The sequence below is a fragment of the Anolis carolinensis genome, chromosome 3, assembly GCF_035594765.1.
Source record: "Anolis carolinensis isolate JA03-04 chromosome 3, rAnoCar3.1.pri, whole genome shotgun sequence".
Lineage (NCBI taxonomy): Eukaryota > Metazoa > Chordata > Lepidosauria > Squamata > Dactyloidae > Anolis > Anolis carolinensis.
This window is the reverse complement of record NC_085843.1, coordinates 1,775,418-1,799,177: the sequence shown is the minus strand read 5'-3', so window position 1 is coordinate 1,799,177 and position 23,760 is coordinate 1,775,418. Positions and strand designations below refer to the sequence as shown.

Here is a 23,760-nt window from a genome sequence, read left to right as displayed (position 1 = left end):
GGGTCCAGGCGAGGCCACCTCCCCTTCCTTCCTTCCTTCCTTCCTTCCTGTCTGTCTGTCTGTCTCCGGCCAGAAGCAGCTGCAAAAAGGAAAGGAAAAGCAAGCAAGGAAGGAAAGAAGCTGCAAGGCGGGCAGGTGAGCGGGCAGGTAAGCAGACCCCTCCCCAGGGAGAGAGCGAGGGGCGTGGCCTGGGAGAGAGAGAGAGAGAGACCCCTCCCTTTGCTCCCCATTGCAGCAAGACCCTCCCCAAACAAAGCAGCAGCCCCTCTTCCCTGATGCAAAGACCTGAGCGACCCCTCCCCAATTTAGACTCAGGGGATTTGCTGGGAGGGGGGTGGTTGGGAAGGTCAGGGGTCACTAGGAGGGGCAATTTGGGTCGGGGGTATCCCATGTCCCCAAATAAGCCCCTTCGTCTCTTACTGGGAGGGGTTTTGTTCCCCGCAGCCATTTGGGTCTGGGGTCTTCATATCTCTAAATAAACCCCTTCCTCTCTCAGTTTCAAGAAATACCAAGACACCCCCACAAAAATCACCCCCAGGAGGCTTTGGTGGGAGAAGGGTCTGGGGGGGGGGGGCTGAGGGGTCACTGGGAGGGGTTTTGTTCCCCAAAGCAATTTGGGTCTGGGGTCTTCATATCTCTAAATAAACCCCTTCCTCTCTCAGTTTCAAGAAATGCCAAGACACCCCCACAAAAAATCACCTCCAGGAGGCTTTGGTGGGAGAAGGGTTTTGGGGGAGTCAGGGGTCACTCGGAGGGGTTTTGTTCCCCAAAGCAATTTGGGCCTGGGGTCTCCAAGTCCCTAAATAAGCCCCCTCCCAATTTCAAGAAATGCCAAGACACCCCCACAAAAGAATAACCCTCAGTGGCTGCCTTGCTTTGGTGGGAGAAGGGTCTTGGGGGGGGAGTCAGGGGTCACTAGGAGGGGTTTTATTCCCCGCAGACATTTGGGTCTGGGGTCTCCGTGTCTCTAAATAAACCCCTTCCTCTCTCAGTTTCAAGAAATGCCAAGGCACCCCAAGAAGGAGGCTTTGGTGGGAGAAGGGTCTGGAGAGGGGGAGGTTGGGGGGGGGGGGGGTGAGGGGTCACTGGGAGGGGTTTTGCTCCCCACACCAGTTTGGGTCTGGGGTCTCCATGTCTAAATAAACCCTCTCCCCTCTCAGTTTCAAGAAATGCCAAGACACCCCCATAAAAAACCATCCTCAGGAGGCTTTGGTGGGAAAAGGGTCTTGGGGGAGTCAGGGGTCACTGGGAGGGGTTTTGTTCCCCAAAACAATTTGGGTCTGGGGTCTCCATGCCCCTAAACAAACCCCTTCCCCTGTCATTTTCAAGAATTGGTATTTCTTGGGGGAAAACCCCACCCTCAGTGTCCCCCATGCCCTTCCCTTGGACATTTTTATAATTGGGGAGGGGGCTTGAAGGTAAGACAAGCCCCCCCCCCCCATTCTGCTGCAGTGCCTGCCTGGGCTTGTCAATGCAACCCCTTCACCACCGAATACACAGGCATCCCTATGGGGAGCATAGTCTCCTATGTGGTGGGACCCCAGACCCATTCCAGTGGGGGGAGTGGGTGGGCTTTGGAGGTGTGGTGGGACCCCAGACCCATTCCAGTGGGGGGAGTGGGTGGGCTTTGCAGGCAGGGACGGGACAGGGACCGAGACCAACCCATGGCTGGGTGTGAGCGTGTGGAAGGAAGGAGGGGAGGCCGGGCTATGAATCAGCATCCGCTGCCTGGCCTGGTGCGGCCTGCCGGGACATGCCGGCTGCTTCCCTGCAAAGGCTTCCTGCAGAACCTTCCCTTCTGCTTTAAAGGTTTGCATGTCCTAGCTTTTTCAATATGTACATTGTGCTGCTTTTACCCTTCTGAGAGGAAAGGGATAGAAATGCTGGAATGTGTTGCAGAAGGTTTTCATGTCTCTCTGGCCATGTCCCAGAAGCATTCTCTCCTGACATTTCAGGACAGGCATCCTCAAGAGGTGGTGAGGTCTGTTTAACCAGTTAAAATTCATGAGTAAACCAGGTTTTTTTATAACCTGAAAAATTTCGGGGGGGGGGGGGGGGTAGAACCCCTAGCACATACCTCTCCCCGCCACAAACCTGTCAATATCTGCTTGAGATAGTGCCTGGAGGGACTCTTAATGTTTTGTGTCTCATAGACTTAGCATGGGGATTTGGTTAACCAGTTAAAATTCATGAGTAAACCAGGTTTTTTTTATAACCTGAAAAATTTCGGGGGGGGGGGTTGAACCCCTAGCACATACCTCTCCCCGCTACAAACCTGTCAATATCTGCTTGAGATAGTGCCTGGAGGGACTCTTAATGTTTTGTGTCTCACAGTCTTAGCATGGGGATTTGGTTAACCAGTTAAAATTCATGAGTAAACCAGGTTTTTTTATAACCTGAAAAATTTCGGGGGGGGGGGGGTTGAACCCCTAGCACATACCTCTCCCCACCACAAACCTGTCAATATCTGCTTGAGAGAGTGCCTGGAGGGGCTCTTAATGTTTTGTGTCTCATAGACTTAGCATGGGGATTTGGTTAACCAGTTAAAATTCATGAGTAAACCAGGTTTTTTTTATAACCTGAAAAATTTCGGGGGGGGGGGGGTTGAACCCCTAGCACACACCTCTCCCCGCTACAAACCTGTCAATATCTGCTTGAGATAGTGCCTGGAGGGACTCTTAATGTTTTGCGTCTCACAGACTTAGCATGGGGATTTGGTTAACCAGTTAAAATTCATGAGTAAACCAGGTTTTTTTTATAACCTGAAAAATTTGGGGGGGGGGGGGTTGAACCCCTAGCACATACCTCTCCCCGCCACAAACCTGTCAATATCTGCTTGAGATAGTGCCTGGAGGGGCTCTTAATGTTTTGTGTCTCATAGACTTAGCATGGGGATTTGGTTAACCAGTTAAAATTCATGAGTAAACCAGGTTTTTTTTATAACCTGAAAAATTTGGGGGGGGGGGGTTGAACCCCTAGCACATACCTCTCCCCGCTACAAACCTGTCAATATATGCTTGAGATAGTAGTGCCTGGAGGGACTCTTAATGTTTTGTGTCTCATAGACTTAGCATGGGGATTTGGTTAACCAGTTAAAATTCATGAGTAAACCAGGATTTTTTATGACCTGAAAAATTTCGGGGGGGGGAGGGGGTTGAACCCCTAGCACATACCTCTCCCCGCCACAAACCTGTCAATATCTGCTTGAGAGAGTGCCTGGAGGGGCTCTTAATGTTTTGTGTCTCATAGACTTAGCATGGGGATTTGGTTAACCAGTTAAAATTCATGAGTAAACCAGGTTTTTTTATAACCTGAAAAATTTCGGGGGGGGGGGGGTTGAACCCCTAGCACACACCTCTCCCCGCTACAAACCTGTCAATATCTGCTTGAGATAGTAGTGCCTGGAGGGACTCTTAATGTTTTGTGTCTCATAGACTTAGCATGGGGATTTGGTTAACCAGTTAAAATTCATGAGTAAACGAGGTTTTTTTATAACCTGAAAAATTTCGGGGGGGGGGGTTTGAACCCCTAGCACACACCTCTCCCCGCTACAAACCTGTCAATATCTGCTTGAGATAGTGCCTGGAGGGACTCTTAATGTTTTGCGTCTCACAGACTTAGCATGGGGATTTGGTTAACCAGTTAAAATTCATGAGTAAACCAGGATTTTTTTATAACCTGAAAAATTTCGGGGGGGGGGGGGGGTTGAACCCCTAGCACATACCTCTCCCCGCCACAAACCTGTCAATATCTGCTTGAGATAGTGCCTGGAGGGGCTCTTAATGTTTTGTGTCTCATAGACTTAGCATGGGGATTTGGTTAACCAGTTAAAATTCATGAGTAAACCAGGTTTTTTTATAACCTGAAAAATTTCGGGGGGGGGGGGGTTGAACCCCTAGCACACACCTCTCCCCGCTACAAACCTGTCAATATCTGCTTGAGATAGTGCCTGGAGGGACTCTTAATGTTTTGTGTCTCATAGACTTAGCATGGGGATTTGGTTAACCAGTTAAAATTCATGAGTAAACGAGGTTTTTTTATAACCTGAAAAATTTCGGGGGGGGGGGGGTTTGAACCCCTAGCACACACCTCTCCCCGCTACAAACCTGTCAATATCTGCTTGAGATAGTGCCTGGAGGGGCTCTTAATGTTTTGTGTCTCATAGACTTAGCATGGGGATTTGGTTAACCAGTTAAAATTCATGAGTAAACGAGGTTTTTTTATAACCTGAAAAATTTCGGGGGGGGGGGGGGTTTGAACCCCTAGCACACACCTCTCCCCGCTACAAACCTGTCAATATCTGCTTGAGATAGTGCCTGGAGGGACTCTTAATGTTTTGCGTCTCACAGACTTAGCATGGGGATTTGGTTAACCAGTTAAAATTCATGAGTAAACCAGGTTTTTTTTATAACCTGAAAAATTGGGGGGGGGGGGGGGGTTGAACCCCTAGCACATACCTCTCCCCGCCACAAACCTGTCAATATCTGCTTGAGATAGTGCCTGGAGGGGCTCTTAATGTTTTGTGTCTCATAGACTTAGCATGGGGATTTGGTTAACCAGTTAAAATTCATGAGTAAACCAGGATTTTTTTATAACCTGAAAAATTTCGGGGGGGGGGGGGTTTAACCCCTAGCACATACCTCTCCCCGCCACAAACCTGTCAATATCTGCTTGAGATAGTGCCTGGAGGGACTCTTAATGTTTTGCGTCTCATAGACTTAGCATGGGGATTTGGTTAACCAGTTAAAATTCATGAGTAAACCAGGATTTTTTTATAACCTGAAAAATTTGGGGGGGGGGGGAGGTTGAACAGATTCTTGGGTCTGTGAGGGCGACCACTTGCACTCTGGATCCTTGTCCTTCTTGGCTGGTTGAACTGGCCAAAGATGGGTTGTTGGAGTGGTTTGTGGCTATAATAAATGCCTCCTTGGGTCAGGGATCATTTCCATCCTGTTTTAAACAAGCGGTGGTAAAACCGCTACTAAAAAAACCCTCGTTAGACCCATTGGTTTGTGACAATTACAGACCAATCTCCAACCTCCCATTCTTGGGCAAGGTGCTGGAGCGGGTGGTTGCCACGCAGCTCCAGGGGTTTCTCGATGACACCGATTTTCTGGACTGCTCGCAGTCTGGCTTCAGGCCTGGGCACAGTACCGAGACGGCTTTGGTCGCCTTGGTGGATGACCTCCGCAGGGAGCTGGACAGGGGGAGTGTGACCCTGCTGGTTTTCTTGGACATCTCTGCGGCTTTTGAAACCATCGACCATGGTATCCTTCTGGGGAGGTTCTCTGGAATGGGGCTCGGTGGCACAGTTTTGCAGTGGCTCCAGTCCTTCCTGGAGGGCCGTTCCCAGATGGTGAAGCTGGGGGACACCTGCTCGGACCCCTGGCCATTGACCTGTGGGGTTCCGCAGGGGTCTATCTTATCCCCCATGCTATTTAACATCTACATGAAACCGTTGGGAGAGGTCATCCGGAGTTTTGGAGGGTGTTGCCATCTCTACGCAGATGACACGCAAATCCACTACTCATTTCCATCTAACTCCAAGGAAGCCCCTCGGATTCTGAACCAGTGCCTGGCCGCTGTGGCGGACTGGATGAGGAGGAACAAGCTGAGGATCAATCCTGACAAGACAGAGGCCCTCCTGGTCAGTCACTCGTCTGATCGGGGTATTGGGTGGCAACCTGTGCTGGACGGGGTTGCACGCCCCCTGAAATCACAGGTCCGCAGTTTGGGGGTCCTCCTGGACTCAGCGTTGACGCTTGAGGCTCAGGTGTCGGCAGTGGCCGGGAGGGCTTTTGCACAACTCAAACTTGTGCGCCAACTGCGACCATACCTCGTGAAGTCTGACTTGACCACGGTGGTGCATGCCTTAGTTACCTCTAGGCTGGACTACTGTAATGCGCTCTACATGGGGCTTCCCTTGAAGACGGCTCGGAAATTACAATTGGTCCAACGCTCGGCTGCCAGATTAATAACAGGGGCAAATTACAGGGAGAGAGCCACTGCCTTGTTTAAGGAGCTCCACTGGCTGCCGTTCATCTTCCGGTCCCAATTCAAGGTGCAGACCATCACCTATAAAGCCCTAAACGGTTTGGGACCCACCTACCTCCGTGACCGTATCTCCTTCCATAAACCTGCCCGTTCTTTGCGATCATCCGGGGAGGCCCTCCTGTCGCCACTACCTATATCTCAGGCCCGCCTTGTAAGTACAAGGGAGAGGGCCTTCTCTGCTGTGGCCCCCCGACTATGGAACTCACTACCTACTGAAATTAGGCAAGCTCCCACTCTGTTAGCTTTTAGGAAAGAATTGAAAACATGGCTCTTCCGCTGTGCTTTCGGTGAGTAATTTCTGTCATATATCTCCGTATTACTCCCCTCCGAACATCTATCCTCTAGATTACCCCTTCCAAATGTCCCTGCCCATAGTGGAGTACTCCTCTGTCCCTCTCACTCCGGGTTTTATCTCTGTGTTCACGCGGCCTGCCCTTGCTTTATTGTTTTTTGATTTCTTGATGTTCTGTTTATTATTATTTATTGTATTTTAAATGGTGCTATGATATGTTGTTTTTATATTTTATTATGTTGTATTGCTCTGGGCATGGCCCCATGTTAGCCGCCCCGAGTCCCCATTGGGGAGATGGTGGCGGGGTATAAATAAAGTTTTATTATTATTATTATTATTATTATTATTATTATTATTATTAAAACCGCCCCCTCGCTACAGGCCTGCAAGTGGGGTACACAGTATTGGAAACTAAGGTATAACTGCAGTTAATCACCTTGGTTAGCATTTGATGGCCCAACAGACAATAATAATAATAATAATAATAATAATAATAATAATAATAATAATAATGGCAGAATATGTCAAGCAAAGTGAAGAACCTGCTTTGATTGAAGTCAAAAATCAGAAACTCCTCAAAACACAGCAGACAAAAAACCAGTACAAGAAAACCGCACTACAAACTAGAGCTGACAGCTGACACAACAAAACACTGCATGGAAAGTTCCTTGACAAAATTGAAGGAAAAGCTGATAAGGAGAAGACCTGGCTCTGGCTCACGAATGGGACCCTGAAGAAGGAGACAGAAGGCCTGATCCTTGCAGCCCAGGAGCAAGACATCAGGACAAAGGCAATTAAGACCAAGATCGAAAAATCAGCTGATGACCCAAAATGCACTGTGCAAGGAAACCGACGAAACCATGGATCATATCCTCAGCTGCTGTAAGAAAATCGCACAGACAGACTACAAACAGAGGCACAACCATGTGGCCCAAATGATTCATTGGAACTTATGCCTCAAGTACCACCTGCCAGCAGCAAAGAACTGGTGGGATCACAAACCTGCAAAAGTCTTGGAAAATGAGCACACAAAGATACTGTGGGACTTCCGAATCCAGACTGACAAAGTCCTGGAACACAACACACCAGACATCACAGTTGTGGAGAAGAAAAAGGTTTGGATCATTGATGTTGCCATCCCAGGTGACAGTCGCATAGATGAAAAACAACAGGAAAAACTCAGCCGCTCTCAGGACCTCAAGATTGAACTTCAAAGACTCTGGCAGAAACCAGTGCAGATGGTCCCGGTGGTGATGGGCACACTGGGTGCTGTGCCAAAAGATCTCAGCCGGCATTTGGAAACAATAGACATTGACAAAATCACCATCTGCCAACTGCAAAAGGCCACCCTACTGGGATCTGCACGCATCATCCGAAAATACATCACACAGTCCTAGACACTTGGGAAGTGTTCGACTTGTGGTTTTGCGAAACGAAATCCAGCATATCTATCTTGTTTGCTGTGCCATACAACGTCGTTGTGTTGATAATAAAACTTTATTTATACCCCGCCACCATCTCCCCAACGGGGACTCGGGGCGGCTCACATGGGGCAACGGCCCAAACAACATAAGAACAAAATATAGGCAACATAATACAAATCACACTATAAAAAGATATAACAGTAATACAATACAGTAGAGTCTCACTTATCCAAGCTCAACGGGCCGGCAGAAGCTTGGATAAGCGAATATCTAGGATAATAAGGAGGGATTAAGGAAAAGCCTATTAAACATCAAATTAGGTTATGATTTTACAAATGAAGCACCAAAACATCATGTTACACAACAAATTTGACAGAAAAAGTAGTTCAATGCACAGTAATGTTATGTTGTAACTACTGTATTTACGAATTTAGCACCAAAATATCACGATATATTGAAAACATGGACTACAAAAATGGCTTGGATAATCCAGAGGCTTGGATAAATGAGACTCTACTGTATATCAATTAAAACAAAAACACAGGATAAAAAATTGCATTTAAAACACATAAATGGTAAAAGACAAGAGTTCTTTCTCCCGCCCTGGGCCTTACACAGATATACTGCATCTATATATCTATATCTCAAAGGATTCACCCAGGCTGGAAGCAGCCAGGCTTTGAAACTGCAAGGCAATTCAATGCTGGTCAAGGTGGCCAATGGCAACATTCACACTGGTTTCCAACAGACAAGAATTCTTTCTCCCGCCCTGAACCTTACACAGATATAATGTATCTATATATCTATATCTCAAAGGATTCACCCAGGCCGGAAGCAGCCAGGCTTTGAATCTGCAAGGCCATTCAATACTAATCAAGGTGGCCAGTGGCAACATTCACACTGGTCTCCAACAGACAAGAGTTATTTCTCCCATCCTGGACCTTACACACACTCTCACACACACATATATAAAACAGGACCCCCCCCCCCAGGCAGGAAGCAGCCAGGCTTTGAAGCTGCAGGGCCATTCAATGCTGATCAAGGTGGCCAGTTGCAACATTCACACTTGCCTCAAACAGACAAGAGTTCTTTCTCCCTCCCTGGACATCATTCCACAGATGTATAAACCCCACTTGCCTAGTTTCCAACAGACCTCACAACCTCTGAGGATGCCTGCCATAGATGTGGGCGAAACGTCAGGAGAGAATGCTTCTGGAACATGGCCACACAGCCTGAAAGACATACAACAACCCTGTGATTCTGGCCATGAAAGTCTTCAACAACACGTCTACTTTTCCTTCTGCTTTAAGTGTTTTTATGTCCCAGGTTTTTTGGTGGTTCATTGTGTTGCTTTGAGCCGTGTGAGAGGAATGGGATAGAAATACTGTAATAGTGATGATGATGATGATGATGATGCTTGGAAGATGTGGGGCAGGTGGGTGGGTGGGTGAGGCTCATGGCCTTTGGGGCCTTTGGGGCTCAGCCTGCAAAGGACAAGAGTCATGCTCTCTCTCTCTTTTTCTCTCTCCCACTCCCCACATTCTTCCTTCTCTCTTCCCTCCTTCCCTCCATTCTCCTTTTTCTTCCGTCCTTCCTTCTCCTCCCTCACTTCTTTCCTTTTCTCTTTTCCCCTGCCTGTCTTCCTTCCTTCCTTCCTTCCTTCCTTCCTTCCTTCCTTCCTTCCTTCCTTCCTTCCTTCCTTCCTTCCTTTTCCTCTCTCTTATGCATCCTTATTTCTTTTCTCCTTCCTTCCTTCTTCCCTCCTTCTTTCTTTCCCTTCCTCCTTTTCATCTTTCCTTACCTCCTTTCTCATTCCTTTCTTCCTTCTTTTCCCTCCCTCACTTCTTGGCTTCCTTCCTTCCTCTCATCTCTCCTTCCTTCCTTCCTTCCTTCCTTCCTTCCTTCCTTCCTTCCTTCCTTCCTTCCTTCCTTCTTTCCTCCTTCCCTCCTTTCCCTCCCTCCCATCTTTCCTTATCCTTCCTTCCTTCTTCCTTCCTCCTTTTCCCTTCTTTGTCCCACTCATGTTTCCACTTCTCTTTTCTCCTTCCTTCCTTCCTTCCTTCATTCCTTTCTCTTTTCTCCTCCCTCCTTCCTTCCCTCACATGTTTCCATTTCTCTTTTCTCCTACCTTCCTTCCTCCTTCCTTCCTTCTTTTTTCTTTTCCCTCCCTTTCATCTTTCCTTATCTTTTTTTCTCCCTCTTTCCTTCCTTCTTTCCTTTCTTTCTTCCTTCTTCCTTTCCTCTCTCCTTCCCTCTCATGTTTCAATTTCTCTTTTCTCCTTCCTTACTCCTATCTCTTACATCTTTCCTTATCTTTTTTCTCACTCTTTCCTTCCTTCCTTCCTTCCTTCCTTCCTTCCTTCCTTCCTTCCTTCCTTCCTTCCTTCCTTCCTTCCTCTTTTCTCCTCCCTCTTTCCTTCCTTCTCATGTTTCCACTTCTCTTTTCCCCTTCTTTCCTTCCTTCCTTCCTTCCTTCCTTCCTTCCTTCCTTCCTTCCTTCCTTCCTTCCTCCTTTTCCTCCTTATCTTTCCGTATTTCTTATTTCCTTCCTTCCTTCCATCCATCCATCTTTCCTCCCTCCCTCCCTCCCTTCCCTCCTTCCTTCCTTCCTTCCTTCCTTCCTTCCTTCCTTCCTTCCTTCCTTCCTTCCTCCTTTTCCTTCTTATCTTTCCTTATTTCTTATATCCTTCCTTCCTTCCTTCTTTCCTCCTTTTCCTCCCTCTCATCTTTCCTTATCTCTTTTTTCTTCCCTCCCTCCTTCCCTCTCATGCTTCCACTTCTCTTTTCTCCTTCCTTCCTTCCTTCCTTCCTTCCTTCCTTCCTTCCTTCCTTCCTTCCTTCCTTCCTTCCTTCCTTCTTTTATCCTTTCCCTCCCTCTCATCTTTCCTTATCTCTTTTTTCATCCCTCCCTCCTTCCCTGTCATGCTTCCTTATCTCTTTGCTCCTTCCTTCCTTCCTTTCCTCCCCCCTCGCAGGCCCCTCCCGTGCCCCTTTGGACCCCCGCCTGCCCCCCCCCCCGTGGCCCCCTTCCCTCCTGGCTGCGCTGGGCCCCAACCCGGGCTCCTCCTGGCCGGGCCCTGCTCCTCCTCCTCTGCCGCCCCCTCCCCCGCCATGCCCCCGGCCGCCCTCCCCCACCATGGACCCCCCCTGTGGGAGCCTCCTCCGGGGCAAGGCCTTCTTTGGCCGGGAGTGGGCGCTGGGCCGGCTGGCGCTGCTGCTGGAGGGGGGCGGCGGGGGGGTGCTGGTGACCGGGGGGCCCGGCTGCGGCAAGACCGCCCTCTGCTCCGAGGCGCTGTGGCCCTCCTCGCCGGCCGGGCGCCGGGCCGCCCTGGGGGAGAGCGCCTTGGCCTGGCACTTCCTCCAGCCCCACGACGCCGACACCCGCTGCCCGCGGGGCTTCCTCCGGCGCCTGGCCACGCAGATCCAGCACTGCCCGCTGCTGCCGCCCGGGTCCCGAGAGCGCCTGAGCCGCGCCCTGCAGGAGAGGGGCCGCCACGAGGAAGACCCCGACGAGGCCTTCCGCAGGTGAGCCACAACCAGGCAAAGACCCAGGGTTTACTGGGAGCTCAACTTTGGGAAGCATTCATGCAGGCATGGGCAAACTTGGGCCCTCCAGGTGTTTTGGATTTTAACTCCCACAATTCCTAACAGCCGGTAGGGTTGTTGAAGTCCAAAACACCTGGAGGGCCCAAGTTTGCCCATTCCTGTCTCAATTGGGTTCTGTCACTGTATCCCAGAGCAGGAACACCTCTGTACTTACCAGGGGCGGCTGAACCGGTAGGCGAAGTACACAAATGCGGAAAGCACCAATCCCCTGGGGGCGCTATTGAGGCGCCCAGTTCAGTGTCCAGAGAGAGAAAGAGATGGAGAGAGATTGGGGCAGGCAAACAATTGTTCTAGGAAACAGCAAAGCACCCTGGGTTTCCCTAGGCCGGGCCTCCCCTCCAGTAAAGGCCCGGCACTTTGGGGAAATCTCCATGGCTCTCTTCTTCCACTCTCACTGCATTTGGGGGTGGGGGGCACCAAAATACGGTTTGCTTACACTTAAAAATTGCCTAGGGCCGGCCTGACTTAACCACTGCACCAGTCCAGTATAAATCAACAAGCGGTTGATTGAAGAATATAGAAAAGGCAAAGCAGTAAACACAATAAAAACAAGTTAGTCCAAAGATATGCAATAGTCCATTAATTCCAAGGTACAAAGGTTGAATTCCAAAAACCAAGAATACAAAACATCCTGATAAACAAGGCAGCACAAATTTCAATACACAGAACTCCAGAATAATCCCTTAGACTTGGATCGCAAGAACATGAACAGCTGAAAACACGAAACTAGAAATTCCCTTGACTATGGCTTGATGCAAGATGTTCAGTAAACTCCAATGTTGCCCTGTTTCATGTAAAGCATCTTGTCTCATAGACTGCCATGAAATCGTTCTGTTTACCTTTACAACTCTAACAAGCACAATGACCTTTGTCAGGCTTGAGAACTCGCCGAAGTTCTGTCTCCTATCTCTGGGCTCATTAGCCTCTTCACCTGACTATTCATCTTCAGATCTCACTTCCCTAGAGAAAGGCTGCTCTGCAGAAATGTGGCCTTCAGAAACTACAGGAGAGACACAATGCTGGGTCACAGGCTCAGCAGTGGCATCATCAGGCTGCCTAACAGGCCCAGAATCCCCTGTGAGATCAGGTACTGACACAACCAAAGGCTGAACTACAATACATAATAATCTATACACAAAATAAAAGTTAAAATGTGTGTGTATATGTTGCAGGGGTTACCACTTACACAGACAGCCTCCCGCCTCCACAAATAGCTATAACCCACAGTTTTTGAGGAGCCACCAAAAGCACTCCCTCCAAGAGCATTGTAGGTTATAGTGAGCACCACATCCCAGTGTTCCTTTGGTGCTCCATTGGTGTGGAATTTGCATGACCCCGCCCACTGCTTCTCCCTTAACCCTTTCCTATGGCACACAGCAAACAGAGGAATTGATCAGCAACTGAACATCCTGGAGGGGGTTGGGGGATTGACTGGCTTTTTCCTAACAAACAGTGTTACTAATTAACTAAATGATACGACCTAATACCCCAAGCTTGTAATGCTAATGAACCCTTTCTCCCCACCCTTCCAGAGCTGTGCTGTTGCCCTTGCTGGACCTTCCCCCGCCGCCCAGGCCCTTGCTGATGGTGGTGGACGCGCTGGACGCGGGGAGGAGTGACCGGACGCTGGCGGAGGAGGAGGAGGAGGAGCGCGGCCCCCCGCCGGGGCCCAGCAGGACCATTGCCTGCCTCCTGGGGAGCCACCTCCAGCTGCTGCCCCCCTGGCTGCTCCTGGTCTGCACCGCCCGGACCCACAGCAAGGGGGTGCTGGGCCTCTTCCCCAGTAAGTAGGAGACGGACCTGGCATGTGCGGGGAATGCGGCCCTTCATGCGCAGTCTGACACTATAAAACCCATGGCACAAGAACAGTCAAATGTGGCACTCGGCGATTATACATCCAGCCCTTGGTATTTTCTGAAAATCAAACTATTGTATTTTTAATTAATTAATTAATTAAACCAGCTGTGGCACAGCTGGTTAGTAGCCAGCTGCAATAAATCACTACTGACCGAGGTCATGAGTTCGAACCAGCCCGGGTCGGAGTAAGCTCCCAACCGTTTAATAGTCTAGCTTGCTGTCGACCTATGCAGCTGAAAGACAGTTGCATCTGTCAAGTAGGAATTTAGGTACCGCTTAGGCAGGGAAGATAATTTAACTAATTTACAATGCGATAAAATCTATAGCAGCGTTCAGAAGAATGAGGAAGTATTTCATCAAGGACGGTGAAGCGGCAGATCCCACTGTGGCCGGAATTGAGCATCCCCTCATGAAGTCGGAAGCTGGAATGTTAAATTGCCTCTGTGTCTGTCTATATGTGTTTGTCTATATATGTCGTATGTCTAATGGCATTGAATGTTTGCCATGTATATGTGCATTGTAATCCGCCGTTCGGGGTGAGAAAGAAGGGCGGAGTAGAAATACTGTAAATAAATAAATAATAATAAATATTTACAGTATTTATATTTCACTCTTCTCACCCCGAAGGGGACTCAGGGTGGATCACTATGCTTATATACACATTCAATGCCATTTTTCGACCTACAACACATACAGACAGACAGAGGTAATTCAACATCTTCCAACTTTGACTTCTGGAGGTTATGCTCGATTCCAGCCACAGGGGGAGCTATCGCTTCATCCCCTATAAGGCCGAGATGTTTTTTTGATCGTAGTATTTCCTCCTTGCTCTTTGATTGCCGACAGTTTTATGGTGTCGTAAATTAAATTACCCTCCCCGCTTAAGCAGTCCCTAATTTCTCTACTCACAGCTGTAGCTGTTTCTGAACTGCTTAGGTGGACAGTAAGCTAGGCTTGACAGTCAGGTGCTCAATCCAACTTGGACTTCGAATAACTGTAAATAATTTCAAACAATAATAAACTGAATTGCCAAGGGCTCTTGGCTGAAAGACAGTGATCCTGTGTGCTTGATTGAAGAAGCACAGAGGCAGGGGAAGAGCAGAGAGGCACAGCAAAGCATGGATGTTACAGATAGCGCTCGTGTCTGTGACTGCAAATGCCTTTTTTGGGGTACCCCTGACAATTCATACTTATAAATCTCTGTCTCTCCAATCCCCTGCCCCTCTTCTCCCTCTCTCCCATTGCAGACTTTCAGCGGCTTTGCCTGGACGACCTCAGGCGGGAGCCAGTGGTGGGTGACGTCCAGCAGTACATCCTGGCCCGCCTGGGGCGTGAGGAACTTCTTCGGCGGCACTTGACCCCGCAGACAGCCGAGGCCCTGAGCCAGCTGCACATCAAGAGCAACGGCTGCCTGCTTTACCTGGAGCGGGTCCTGGACGGTGTGGCGGCTGAGCTGGTCACCCTGCGGGAGGCGTGCCACATCCCCGGCACCCTCTTTGGCCTCTACCTCTGGCTCTGCCAGCGCCTCTTCCCCGGCCATGGCTTCGCTCTTGTCCGCCCGCTGCTGGAGGCCCTCCTGGCCGCTCCTCGACCTCTGCGCCCGGGAGAGCTCTATGCCGCCACCTGGACGCTCCGTCCTTCACCCCGGGAGGAGTTTGAGGCCCGACTGGGGGCCCTGAGGCCACTACTGCGAGAGGGGCCCGGTGGCACCTGTCTCTTCTTCCATGCCAGCTTTGCAGAGTGGCTCTGTGACGTGAAGCACTGCACCCAGAAGTACCTCTGCCGTCCAGCCTTGGGTCATGCGGCTTTGGCCATGAGTGCCTCGTGCCGGGCCCCGACCCTGGGCCCTGAAGGTGTCCGTCAGCTGGCCCGGCACTTGCTGCAGGCGGAGCTGGCCCTGGAGCCCTGGCAGCTGGCCCTCTGGCTGCTCTGGTGTGGGGCACCCCTAGAGCGCTGCCTGGAGCCTGGTGAGCAACCACTGGAGCCTGACGTGCTGGAGCTGCTGGTGCTGGCAGGGGCCCAGCTGGGGGACAGGGGCCCGGGGCCCTCACTGCAGCATGCCTTGGAGCGCGAGGACTCAGTCCGGCTGCTTTTGGAGAATGGGGCCAGTGTCGACCAGAGGGACCTCAATGGGAGGACGCTGCTGGCCAGTGCTGCCCACAGTGGCAACCATGAGGTGGCAGGGCTGCTTCTAGCACACGGGGCACGCACCGAGACTCCCGACCGGCATGGGCAGACCCCTATGACCCTAGCTGCCCGCCAGGGCCATACCAAAGTCCTGCTCTGCCTGCTGGCCAATGGCGCTGAGGTTGACCGGCCGGACCGTGAAGGATGGACAGCGCTGCGGGCGGCGGCCTGGGGTGGGCACAGTGAAGCTGTGGGGGTGCTGCTGAGGGCAGGCGCCAACGTGGATTGCACTGACACTGAGGGCAGGACCGCCTTGCGAGCGGCAGCCTGGGGTGGGCATGAGGACATTGTTGCCACACTGTTGGAGCATGGTGCTGATGTCAACCGGGCCGACACCGAAGGAAGGACGGCACTGATTGCGGCTGCCTACATGGGTCACAGAGAGATCGTGGCCCTGCTCCTGGCTCATGGGGCTCATGTGGACCACACTGACGTTGACGGCCGGACAGCACTTTCTGTCGCAGCTCTCTGTGTCCCAGCCAGCCGGGGCTATGCCAAGGTGGTGGAGCTGCTCTTAGACTATGGGGCCTCCCCAGGGCACGCCGACCGGGACGGGATGACCCCTTTGTTGGTTGCTGCTTATGAGGGCCATGTGGATGTGGTGGAGCTGCTGCTGGAGGCCGGGGCTGACGTAGACGAGGCAGATTCCACGGGATGCACCCCGCTCCTGGCTGCGGCCTCCATGGGCCACCGTTCTGTGGTGGATTCCCTACTGCTCTGGGGGGCGGCTGTGGACGTGCTGGACAGCGAGGGCCGGACGGCACTGGGGGTGGCAGCCGGGACGGGCAGCGAGGCAGCGGTGCGGGCGCTGCTGGCGCGGGGCCTGGACGAGAACCACCGGGACAGCCTGGGCTGGACCCCACTGCACCTGGCAGCCTGGCAGGGCCACGCTCGGACCTGTGCCACACTCTTGGAGGCTGGAGCACGTTCAGGGGAGCCAAACCGTGATGGGCGGGTCCCGGTGATGCTGGCCGCTCAGGAGGGCCAGACAGAGGCGGTGCGCCTCCTGCTAGAGCGAGGCTCCCCCATCGACCGCCGGGGCCATGATGGCCTGTCAGCCCTGGCACTAGCCACACTGGGTGGTCACCGTGCCACTGCAGAGCTCCTTCTGCGCAAGGGGGCAGAGGCCAACCTCTTGGATGCGGAGGGCCGGCCCATGCTGTACCTGCTGGTGTTGGAGCGCCGAGCTGAGATGGCGGAGCTGCTGCTGGAAAATGGAGCCAGTGCGGAGGGGAGGGATGCCCAGGGCCGCACCGCCCTCCATGTGGCCTCCTGGCACGGAGAGGAGGAGATGGCTCGACTGCTGCTGAACTACGGGGCCGATGTGGATGCCTTGGATGGGGAGCGTCGTTGTGCCCTGCACCTGGCTGCTTGGCGAGGCCACGCAGGGATTGCCCGCCTCTTGCTGGACAGGGGAGCCCAGCCAGACCATGCTTGCAACCAAGGGGCCACGGCGCTGGGCATCGCTGCCCAGGAAGGCCACACTGCAGTGGCCAAGGTCCTGCTGGAACACGGGGCCAGCCCCAACATCCTGGACCAGGCGGGGCGCTCCCCAGCCAATATGGCCACCAGGCAGGGCCACCGGGCGGTGCTCCGGCTGCTGGAGCGGTGGCAGCGGGGCTCACCGGGCAACACTCCCTCCTCCTCAGGCTCCTCAGCTGGCAGCCCCCTCCCGGGGGTCAAGCACCAAGGCTCCCCTCCAGCCGCCTCCTTCCATGGCTCCTCCTCCACCTTCCACTCTCTGGCCACGGCCCAAACGGTACCCCTCGACAGCGTGGCCTTTGCCCAGCAGATCCAGCAGCAGTCTCTTCCCCGGAGGAACCGGGCCGTGAGTCCCCTGCAAGGCAAGCGCGGTGGAAAGGAGGAAGGGTCTGGGGAGGCCCTGCTCTCCATCGACACTCTGGACTCCCACCTGCACCTCAAGGCTGCCATCAAGCTGCAGTTCGAGGGCCCCACCTGTGGATACGAATACAAGCAGGAGACCCCTCTATGACGGGCACTTGGGGGGGCGGTACAGTGGCACGGGATTCCTGGGGTGACCCTGCAGTTAGGGAGATTTGCTGAGGGGCGGCTTCCTGTTCCTATTCTCAAGCAGAGAAAGAGAGGAATTAACTCCATCCAGATGTCCCCCAACACTGAGGCAGAGGTGCCCCCCAAGAGGAGAGAAGAACATCTGGAGGAAGGGAGGGTGTTGCAGGTGCCTTCCTTTGGGTTGGAAATGGTGCCAAACCTTGCCTTAAGCAGCCCCTTCTGCCCCATTCCATGCTTGGGTCCAAAACTGGTCTCTATAGGGTCTATTGGCTCCGCGTTTTGCAAAAGGGAGAGCCCTCTGACTCCCGCCACCAAATCCACTCTGATTACACTATGTAACACAGTATTTTTTCCTGGGTTATAAACGTTATTTTCTAATAGAGATGTGCTTTCGGGACTTACTTTGTTCCGTTTCGTGTCCCAGCTTTTGTCAAGGCCTGGAACCGTTTTTTTTCTGATCTCCCAAAATTGTTTTGTTTTTGCTTTGTTTCATTTTTTTGTTTTTTGGAGAGAGGGGGAGGTGCTGGCCAAGGCCACACCACCAGCCAGCACTGCTCAAACCTCTAACTTACACCCCTTCCCCGGCCAGGCCCATGCGCATATTCCCATAGCCAGCACCCATAGGCCCAGACGTCAGGGCCTATGGGTGCAGGCTTTGGGCCGGGCCTTGCAGGGCCTACAGCTGATTGCCGAGTAAGGTAATCTTACTTGGCAATCGGCTGCAGTGGGCACAGCAAAGCCCAACCAATTACCAAGAATCACTTCTTGACAATTGGCTGCAGGCCCAGTAAGGTCCAACCAATTGCTGAGCAAGAATCACTCCTTACTCAGCAATCAGCTGCAGGCCCAGCAAGGTCCAACCAATTGCCGAGCAAGAATCACTCCTTACTCAGCAATCAGCTGCAGGCCCAGCAAGGTCCAACCAATTGCCGAGCAAGAATCACTCCTTACTCAGCAATCAGCTGCAGGCCCAGCAAGGCCCAACCAATTGCCCAGCAAGAATCACTCCTTACTCGGCAATCGGCTGCAGGCCCAGCAAGGCCCAACCAATTGCCGAGCAAGAATCACTCCTTACTCGGCAATCGGCTGCAGGCCCAGCAAGGTCCAACCAATTGCCGAGCAAGAATCACTCCTTACTCGGCAATCGGCTGCAGGCCCAGCAAGGCCCAACCAATTGCCGAGTAAGAATCCTTACTTGGCAATCAGCTGCAGGCCAAGCAAGGCCCAACCAATTGCCGAGCAAGAATCACTCCTTACTCGAAAATCGACTGCAGGCCCAGCAAGGTCCAACCAATTGCTGAGTAAGAATCACTCCTTATCGGCAATCGGCTGCAGGCCCAGCAAGGTCCAACCAATTGCCGAGTAAGAATCACTCCTTACTCAGCAATCGGCTGCAGGCCCAGCAAGGTCCAACCAATTGCCGAGTAAGAATCACTCCTTATCGGCAATCGGCTGCAGGCCCAGCAAGGTCCAACCAATTGCCGAGTAAGAATCACTCCTTACTCAGCAATCGGCTGCAGGCCCAGCAAGGTCCAACCAATTGCCGAGTAAGAATCCTTACTTGGCAATCAGCTGCAGGCCAAGCAAGGCCCAACCAATTGCCGAGCAAGAATCACTCCTTACTCAGCAATCAGCTGCAGGCCCAGCAAGGCCCAACCAATTGCCCAGCAAGAATCACTCCTTACTCGGCAATCGGCTGCAGGCCCAGCAAGGCCCAACCAATTGCCGAGCAAGAATCACTCCTTACTCGGCAATCGGCTGCAGGCCCAGCAAGGTCCAACCAATTGCCGAGCAAGAATCACTCCTTACTCGGCAATCGGCTGCAGGCCCAGCAAGGCCCAACCAATTGCCGAGTAAGAATCCTTACTTGGCAATCAGCTGCAGGCCAAGCAAGGCCCAACCAATTGCCGAGCAAGAATCACTCCTTACTCGAAAATCGACTGCAGGCCCAGCAAGGTCCAACCAATTGCTGAGTAAGAATCACTCCTTATCGGCAATCGGCTGCAGGCCCAGCAAGGTCCAACCAATTGCCGAGTAAGAATCACTCCTTACTCAGCAATCGGCTGCAGGCCCAGCAAGGTCCAACCAATTGCCGAGTAAGAATCACTCCTTATCGGCAATCGGCTGCAGGCCCAGCAAGGTCCAACCAATTGCCGAGTAAGAATCACTCCTTACTCAGCAATCGGCTGCAGGCCCAGCAAGGTCCAACCAATTGCCGAGTAAGAATCCTTACTTGGCAATCAGCTGCAGGCCAAGCAAGGCCCAACCAATTGCCGAGTAAGAATCACTCCTTATCGGCAATCGGCTGCAGGCCCAGCAAGGCCCACCCAATTGCCGGGCAAGAATCACTCCTTACTCTGCAATCGGCTGCAGGCCCAGCAAGGACCGGGTGCATAGGCCAAAAGCCTGCACCCGTAGGCTAGGGAGCTTTGGGCCTATGGGTGCAGGCTTTGGGCCTACACACCCAGGGCTTGCAGGGCCTATAGCTGATAGATCTAAAAGCCAGGCTTGGAGCCGTTATGAGTTCCTGCCTGCCTTTCATTTTGAGTCAATTTTTGTTTCGTTGAGGGTCTTTCTGTTTTGTGTCATCAGAACTGACGATACGAAACAGAAACACGAATGAAACAAACGAAACAAATCCCGTGCACATCTCTATTTTCTAATTGATTCTGTCATGAATAATGTTTAAAACAAAGCTTCTTTTTATTGCATTTTTCAGTGCAAGGGGGTACATCAGAACTTTACAAAACTTTTACACAAAGAGCGACATGAGACATACAGACATACAGATTCTATGCAACTACATTGGATTCCACAACCTATCTACACTTACATTAGCAAACAAACAGACAAAGGGGAATTACAGTTTTACTCAGCACTCACACACATGTACATGCATTCACCCTCATGCATACATCACAATTTCTGCATTTCTCTGTCCTTCCCATGGAGCAGAGAGGCGGGTGAACAGCTCCACTGTCTTTCACACTTTTTGGAATGTTAGAAGGTCTCTTATATAGCAATATTTCTTCCGACATTGTCCCAAAGTTGTAAATTGCTAATAGACTTTTCCCATCCTGGAACTTGTTGATTCCATCTCAGTTTCCTGGCAGATGTTGACTCTTCTTGATTGGTGTTGGTAGCAACGTAAGCCTTGTATTGACTTCCTTCTTAACGTAAGGAATCTTGTAAACATTTCCTTAACTTAAAAGAACCATTGTCTCTAATTAATGTAAACACGTTGTTTTTCCCCAAAAGTTCATCAAGCCAGCAAACGTTGACAGATGTAAACAGATGTAAACATTTCTCTTATCACTGTCACAGTTCTTATCACAGTTCAGCAACTTTTAATTGCAGTTCAGCAAGCAGGCAGTTAGTTATTGCAGGCTTTAATATTTTTGAAAGGTGTCTTCAGCCAAATTAGGCCCCATCCATACACCTTTTTATAAAATTCACTAGCTGTGCCCGGCCACGCGTTGCTGTGGCGTAGTCTGGAAGGGATGCCCGGCCATTTCTTTTACTTCAATCAAGCACTTGTCTGATGAAATGGGCCCCCATTTGGACTTCAACTCCCATAGTCCCAAATAGCCGGTTAGGGATTGTGGGAGTTGTAGTCCAAATGGGGGCCCATTTTGTCTGAGAAGTGCTTGATTGTGCTTAAAGAAATGGCCTTGCCGCCTTTGGAGGGTGTCAGGTAAGTAAACTGAGGCGTCTCTGAAGTAATGGCGGCGTGGCTTTTTCCCTCCCGGCTCTTTTGCCCTCCGTCCCTCCTCCTGCCAGCGTTGCTTTCCCCTTTTCCAGCTTTTAAAAACTTATTTTCTTTGAATTCTGTCAGGGACTTTGCGAAAAGGACAGCGTGAATGCTGGCAGGAGGAGGGAGGGAGGGCCAAAGAGCCGGGAGGGTAAAAGCTGTGTCCTTTTTGCAGAGTCTTTGACTGAATTCAAAGAAAATAAGTTTTCAAAAGCTGGAAGAGGTGGAAGCTTTCCTTCACCCATTTCTCCTCTGCCTCGTTCACCTCCACAGTTTTGAGGACTTGCCGGATGTGGTTGTGTAGGCCTAATGTCCTCCTCCTTCGCGTTACGCAATCCGCCGGCCCCGGTCAGTGCAGTAACAGTTTTCTATGTTCGGTTGGGATGCTCGTGCACTGCTGCCTGTCATTGACATTGGTTTTCCAAGGGTGGGGGCTCCTCCGCGCATGCGCATAGTGCAGTATTCGGTTTTTTGGGGTTTTGAGTGACTTCCCGTTTGAATTGTTGGGTTTTTTTGATGTCTAAACACAGCTGGGATGACCATGTCTTTTGTGACCAAGTTTTGTGGGTTTTGGGTGTTTAGTTTTGCTGTTTACCTTAAAGCAGAAATGGTCAGAACATTTATATATATATATATATATATATATATATATATATATATATATATATATATATATATATAGATTAATACTCACACATATAAAATCCACATTTATCAAATCTGCACATCATTTTAATGCAACAGTTCTGTCATAAAAACATGGGGAAAGTTTAGCAAAATGCCAAAACTTTGTTTGTGTGGGATCTCCAGCAGCACCATTTGCTCCAGTTTTTCAATGATCGAGTCTCAACCCATTCGACACAGTTTGAGCCACGAAAACAAAGTTTCTGGAGTAGAGCAACTACATTTAAAGTAACAGGAATTGAACAGGAAATAACACTTTCCAACCAGGAACCGAACATGTTCTAATTTGTGTTACATAGTGTAATGGGGAGCCCCGAAACTCAAATATTCCCATGGTTGCGCATGGGGCACTGGGTGGTCCAATGGCACCAAATGGAGGAAATTGGCTTTTTTTGCGGGATGGGAAACTCTGTTATGGCTTGGCTCCAAGCAAGTGCAAGATTTGCCTTGGATGGTCTGCCCCCCCCCCTTCTTGGTTTGTGTTGGGAAGTGAGCTCCACCCCCCCCATTCCTTAAATGGGGTGGGGGCCCAGAGACCCGTGCCTGACCTCTAAAGGCAGTGGAAGTCTTTTAGGAGGGAGAAGGGGGATTGGGGGTCTGTTCTGTTACAGCAAAAGGAAAGACCCCAGTCCGCTCCTGTGGCCCCCGCCCATAAAGAGGGGCTCCTGTCAGCCACAGCGCCCCCTCTGCCGTCATGCTGGAACCGCACTGCCTTCTTCCCTCCTGTCTTAATCACTTCCAGGCCAAGTGACTTCAGAACCACTTGAAACCAAAAAAAGGAAAGTCCTGTTGGGGGAAGGGGGTGTCACCGGCCATGGGGGGGGCTGTTGCCATGAGGCGGAAGCCCCGCCCCTCTTCTGCCCCTCTTCTGCCCCTCCAATTGCAATCTGTGCCTATTGAGTGGGGGGCAATGGGGGGGGGCATGCACTGACCGTCCTTGGCTGCCTTGTCTTGGCAGAACAGCCCTCGTCAGTAAAGATCTCGTTCCGACACAGCCAGGCCTGGCCTCTCTCTGTGCGGGGAAGGAACACATGGGTGGGTGGGTGGGTGGGTGGGTGGGTGGATATATGTGGGTGAATGTGGGTGAGTATATGTGTATATATGTGTGTGTGAATATGTGTATGTGTATATATATGTGTGTATATGTCAAGACACAGAGGCCTTAAAAAGCCACACACGCTTTTAGTCCAACAAAAGGTTTATTATAAAACAACAAAAATACGCTCAGAGACACTTAACTTCAGTGTCTCTAGCCAAAACTCAAGTGTTTGCCCAAACTGGGCTTCAAAAAGCAACCGGAAAATAACCTGGATTGAACAGAAAGAAAATCCGGATTAAATGGAAAGAAAACCCGGATTTAAACTCAGTTCAAAATAAAAAGCAAGCAAACAGCACTGTAACAAAGGGTTCCACTAGACAGCGCTATACCCAAAGAGTCCGTTGCAAATAGGCATCGCCAAAGCCAACCAAAGTCCCAGAGTCGCAGTAAAAGGAGTCCAAACAAAGCGTCGTTTCCCAGGTGGTCAAACAGAGCCATAGTTGAGGAAATCCAAGGGTCCAGGAAGGGAGAGAGCCTCACTCACGACAAGCCAGTCCAAACGTCGTCACCAAGGTGGTCAAACAGAGCCGTTGTCAAATCAGTCCAAGAGTCCAGGAATGGAGAAAGCCACATTCACGATAAGCCAGTCCAAACATTGAGAATTCTCAGGAAGCAGAACTCCAAGCTGCAGAACCTGAATCCAAAACCCAACACGAGAGCAGGCAGCGCAGAATGCACACGATACAAAACCGACACTTTGCCTTCTGCAAAGATTCCCCATTTCAGAGCCTACTTTTAACTTACACATCATTATCCGATGATGAGCTGGCCTCCA

The 23,760-nt window shown here is 51.1% G+C and overlaps 1 protein-coding gene across 2 annotated transcripts; it reads left to right on the top strand.

Annotated features, from left to right (window-relative positions):
- Nucleotides 1–22,880, top strand: LOC100565149 (ankyrin repeat domain-containing protein 50). Of its 2 annotated transcripts, none has more exons than XM_062974361.1 (4): nucleotides 1–147; nucleotides 10,746–11,295; nucleotides 12,909–13,159; nucleotides 14,481–22,880. In XM_062974361.1, exons 2-4 carry the CDS (start codon nucleotides 10,907–10,909, stop codon nucleotides 17,411–17,413), a joined length of 3,573 nt encoding a protein of 1,190 aa, XP_062830431.1. In that variant the 5' UTR covers nucleotides 1–147; nucleotides 10,746–10,906; the 3' UTR covers nucleotides 17,414–22,880. The 2 variants fall into 2 exon arrangements, with proteins under 2 accessions (XP_062830431.1, XP_062830430.1); XM_062974360.1 differs by lacking the exon at nucleotides 1–147 and adding an exon at nucleotides 1,583–1,809.
- The last annotated feature ends 880 nt before the right edge of the window (nucleotides 22,881–23,760 follow it).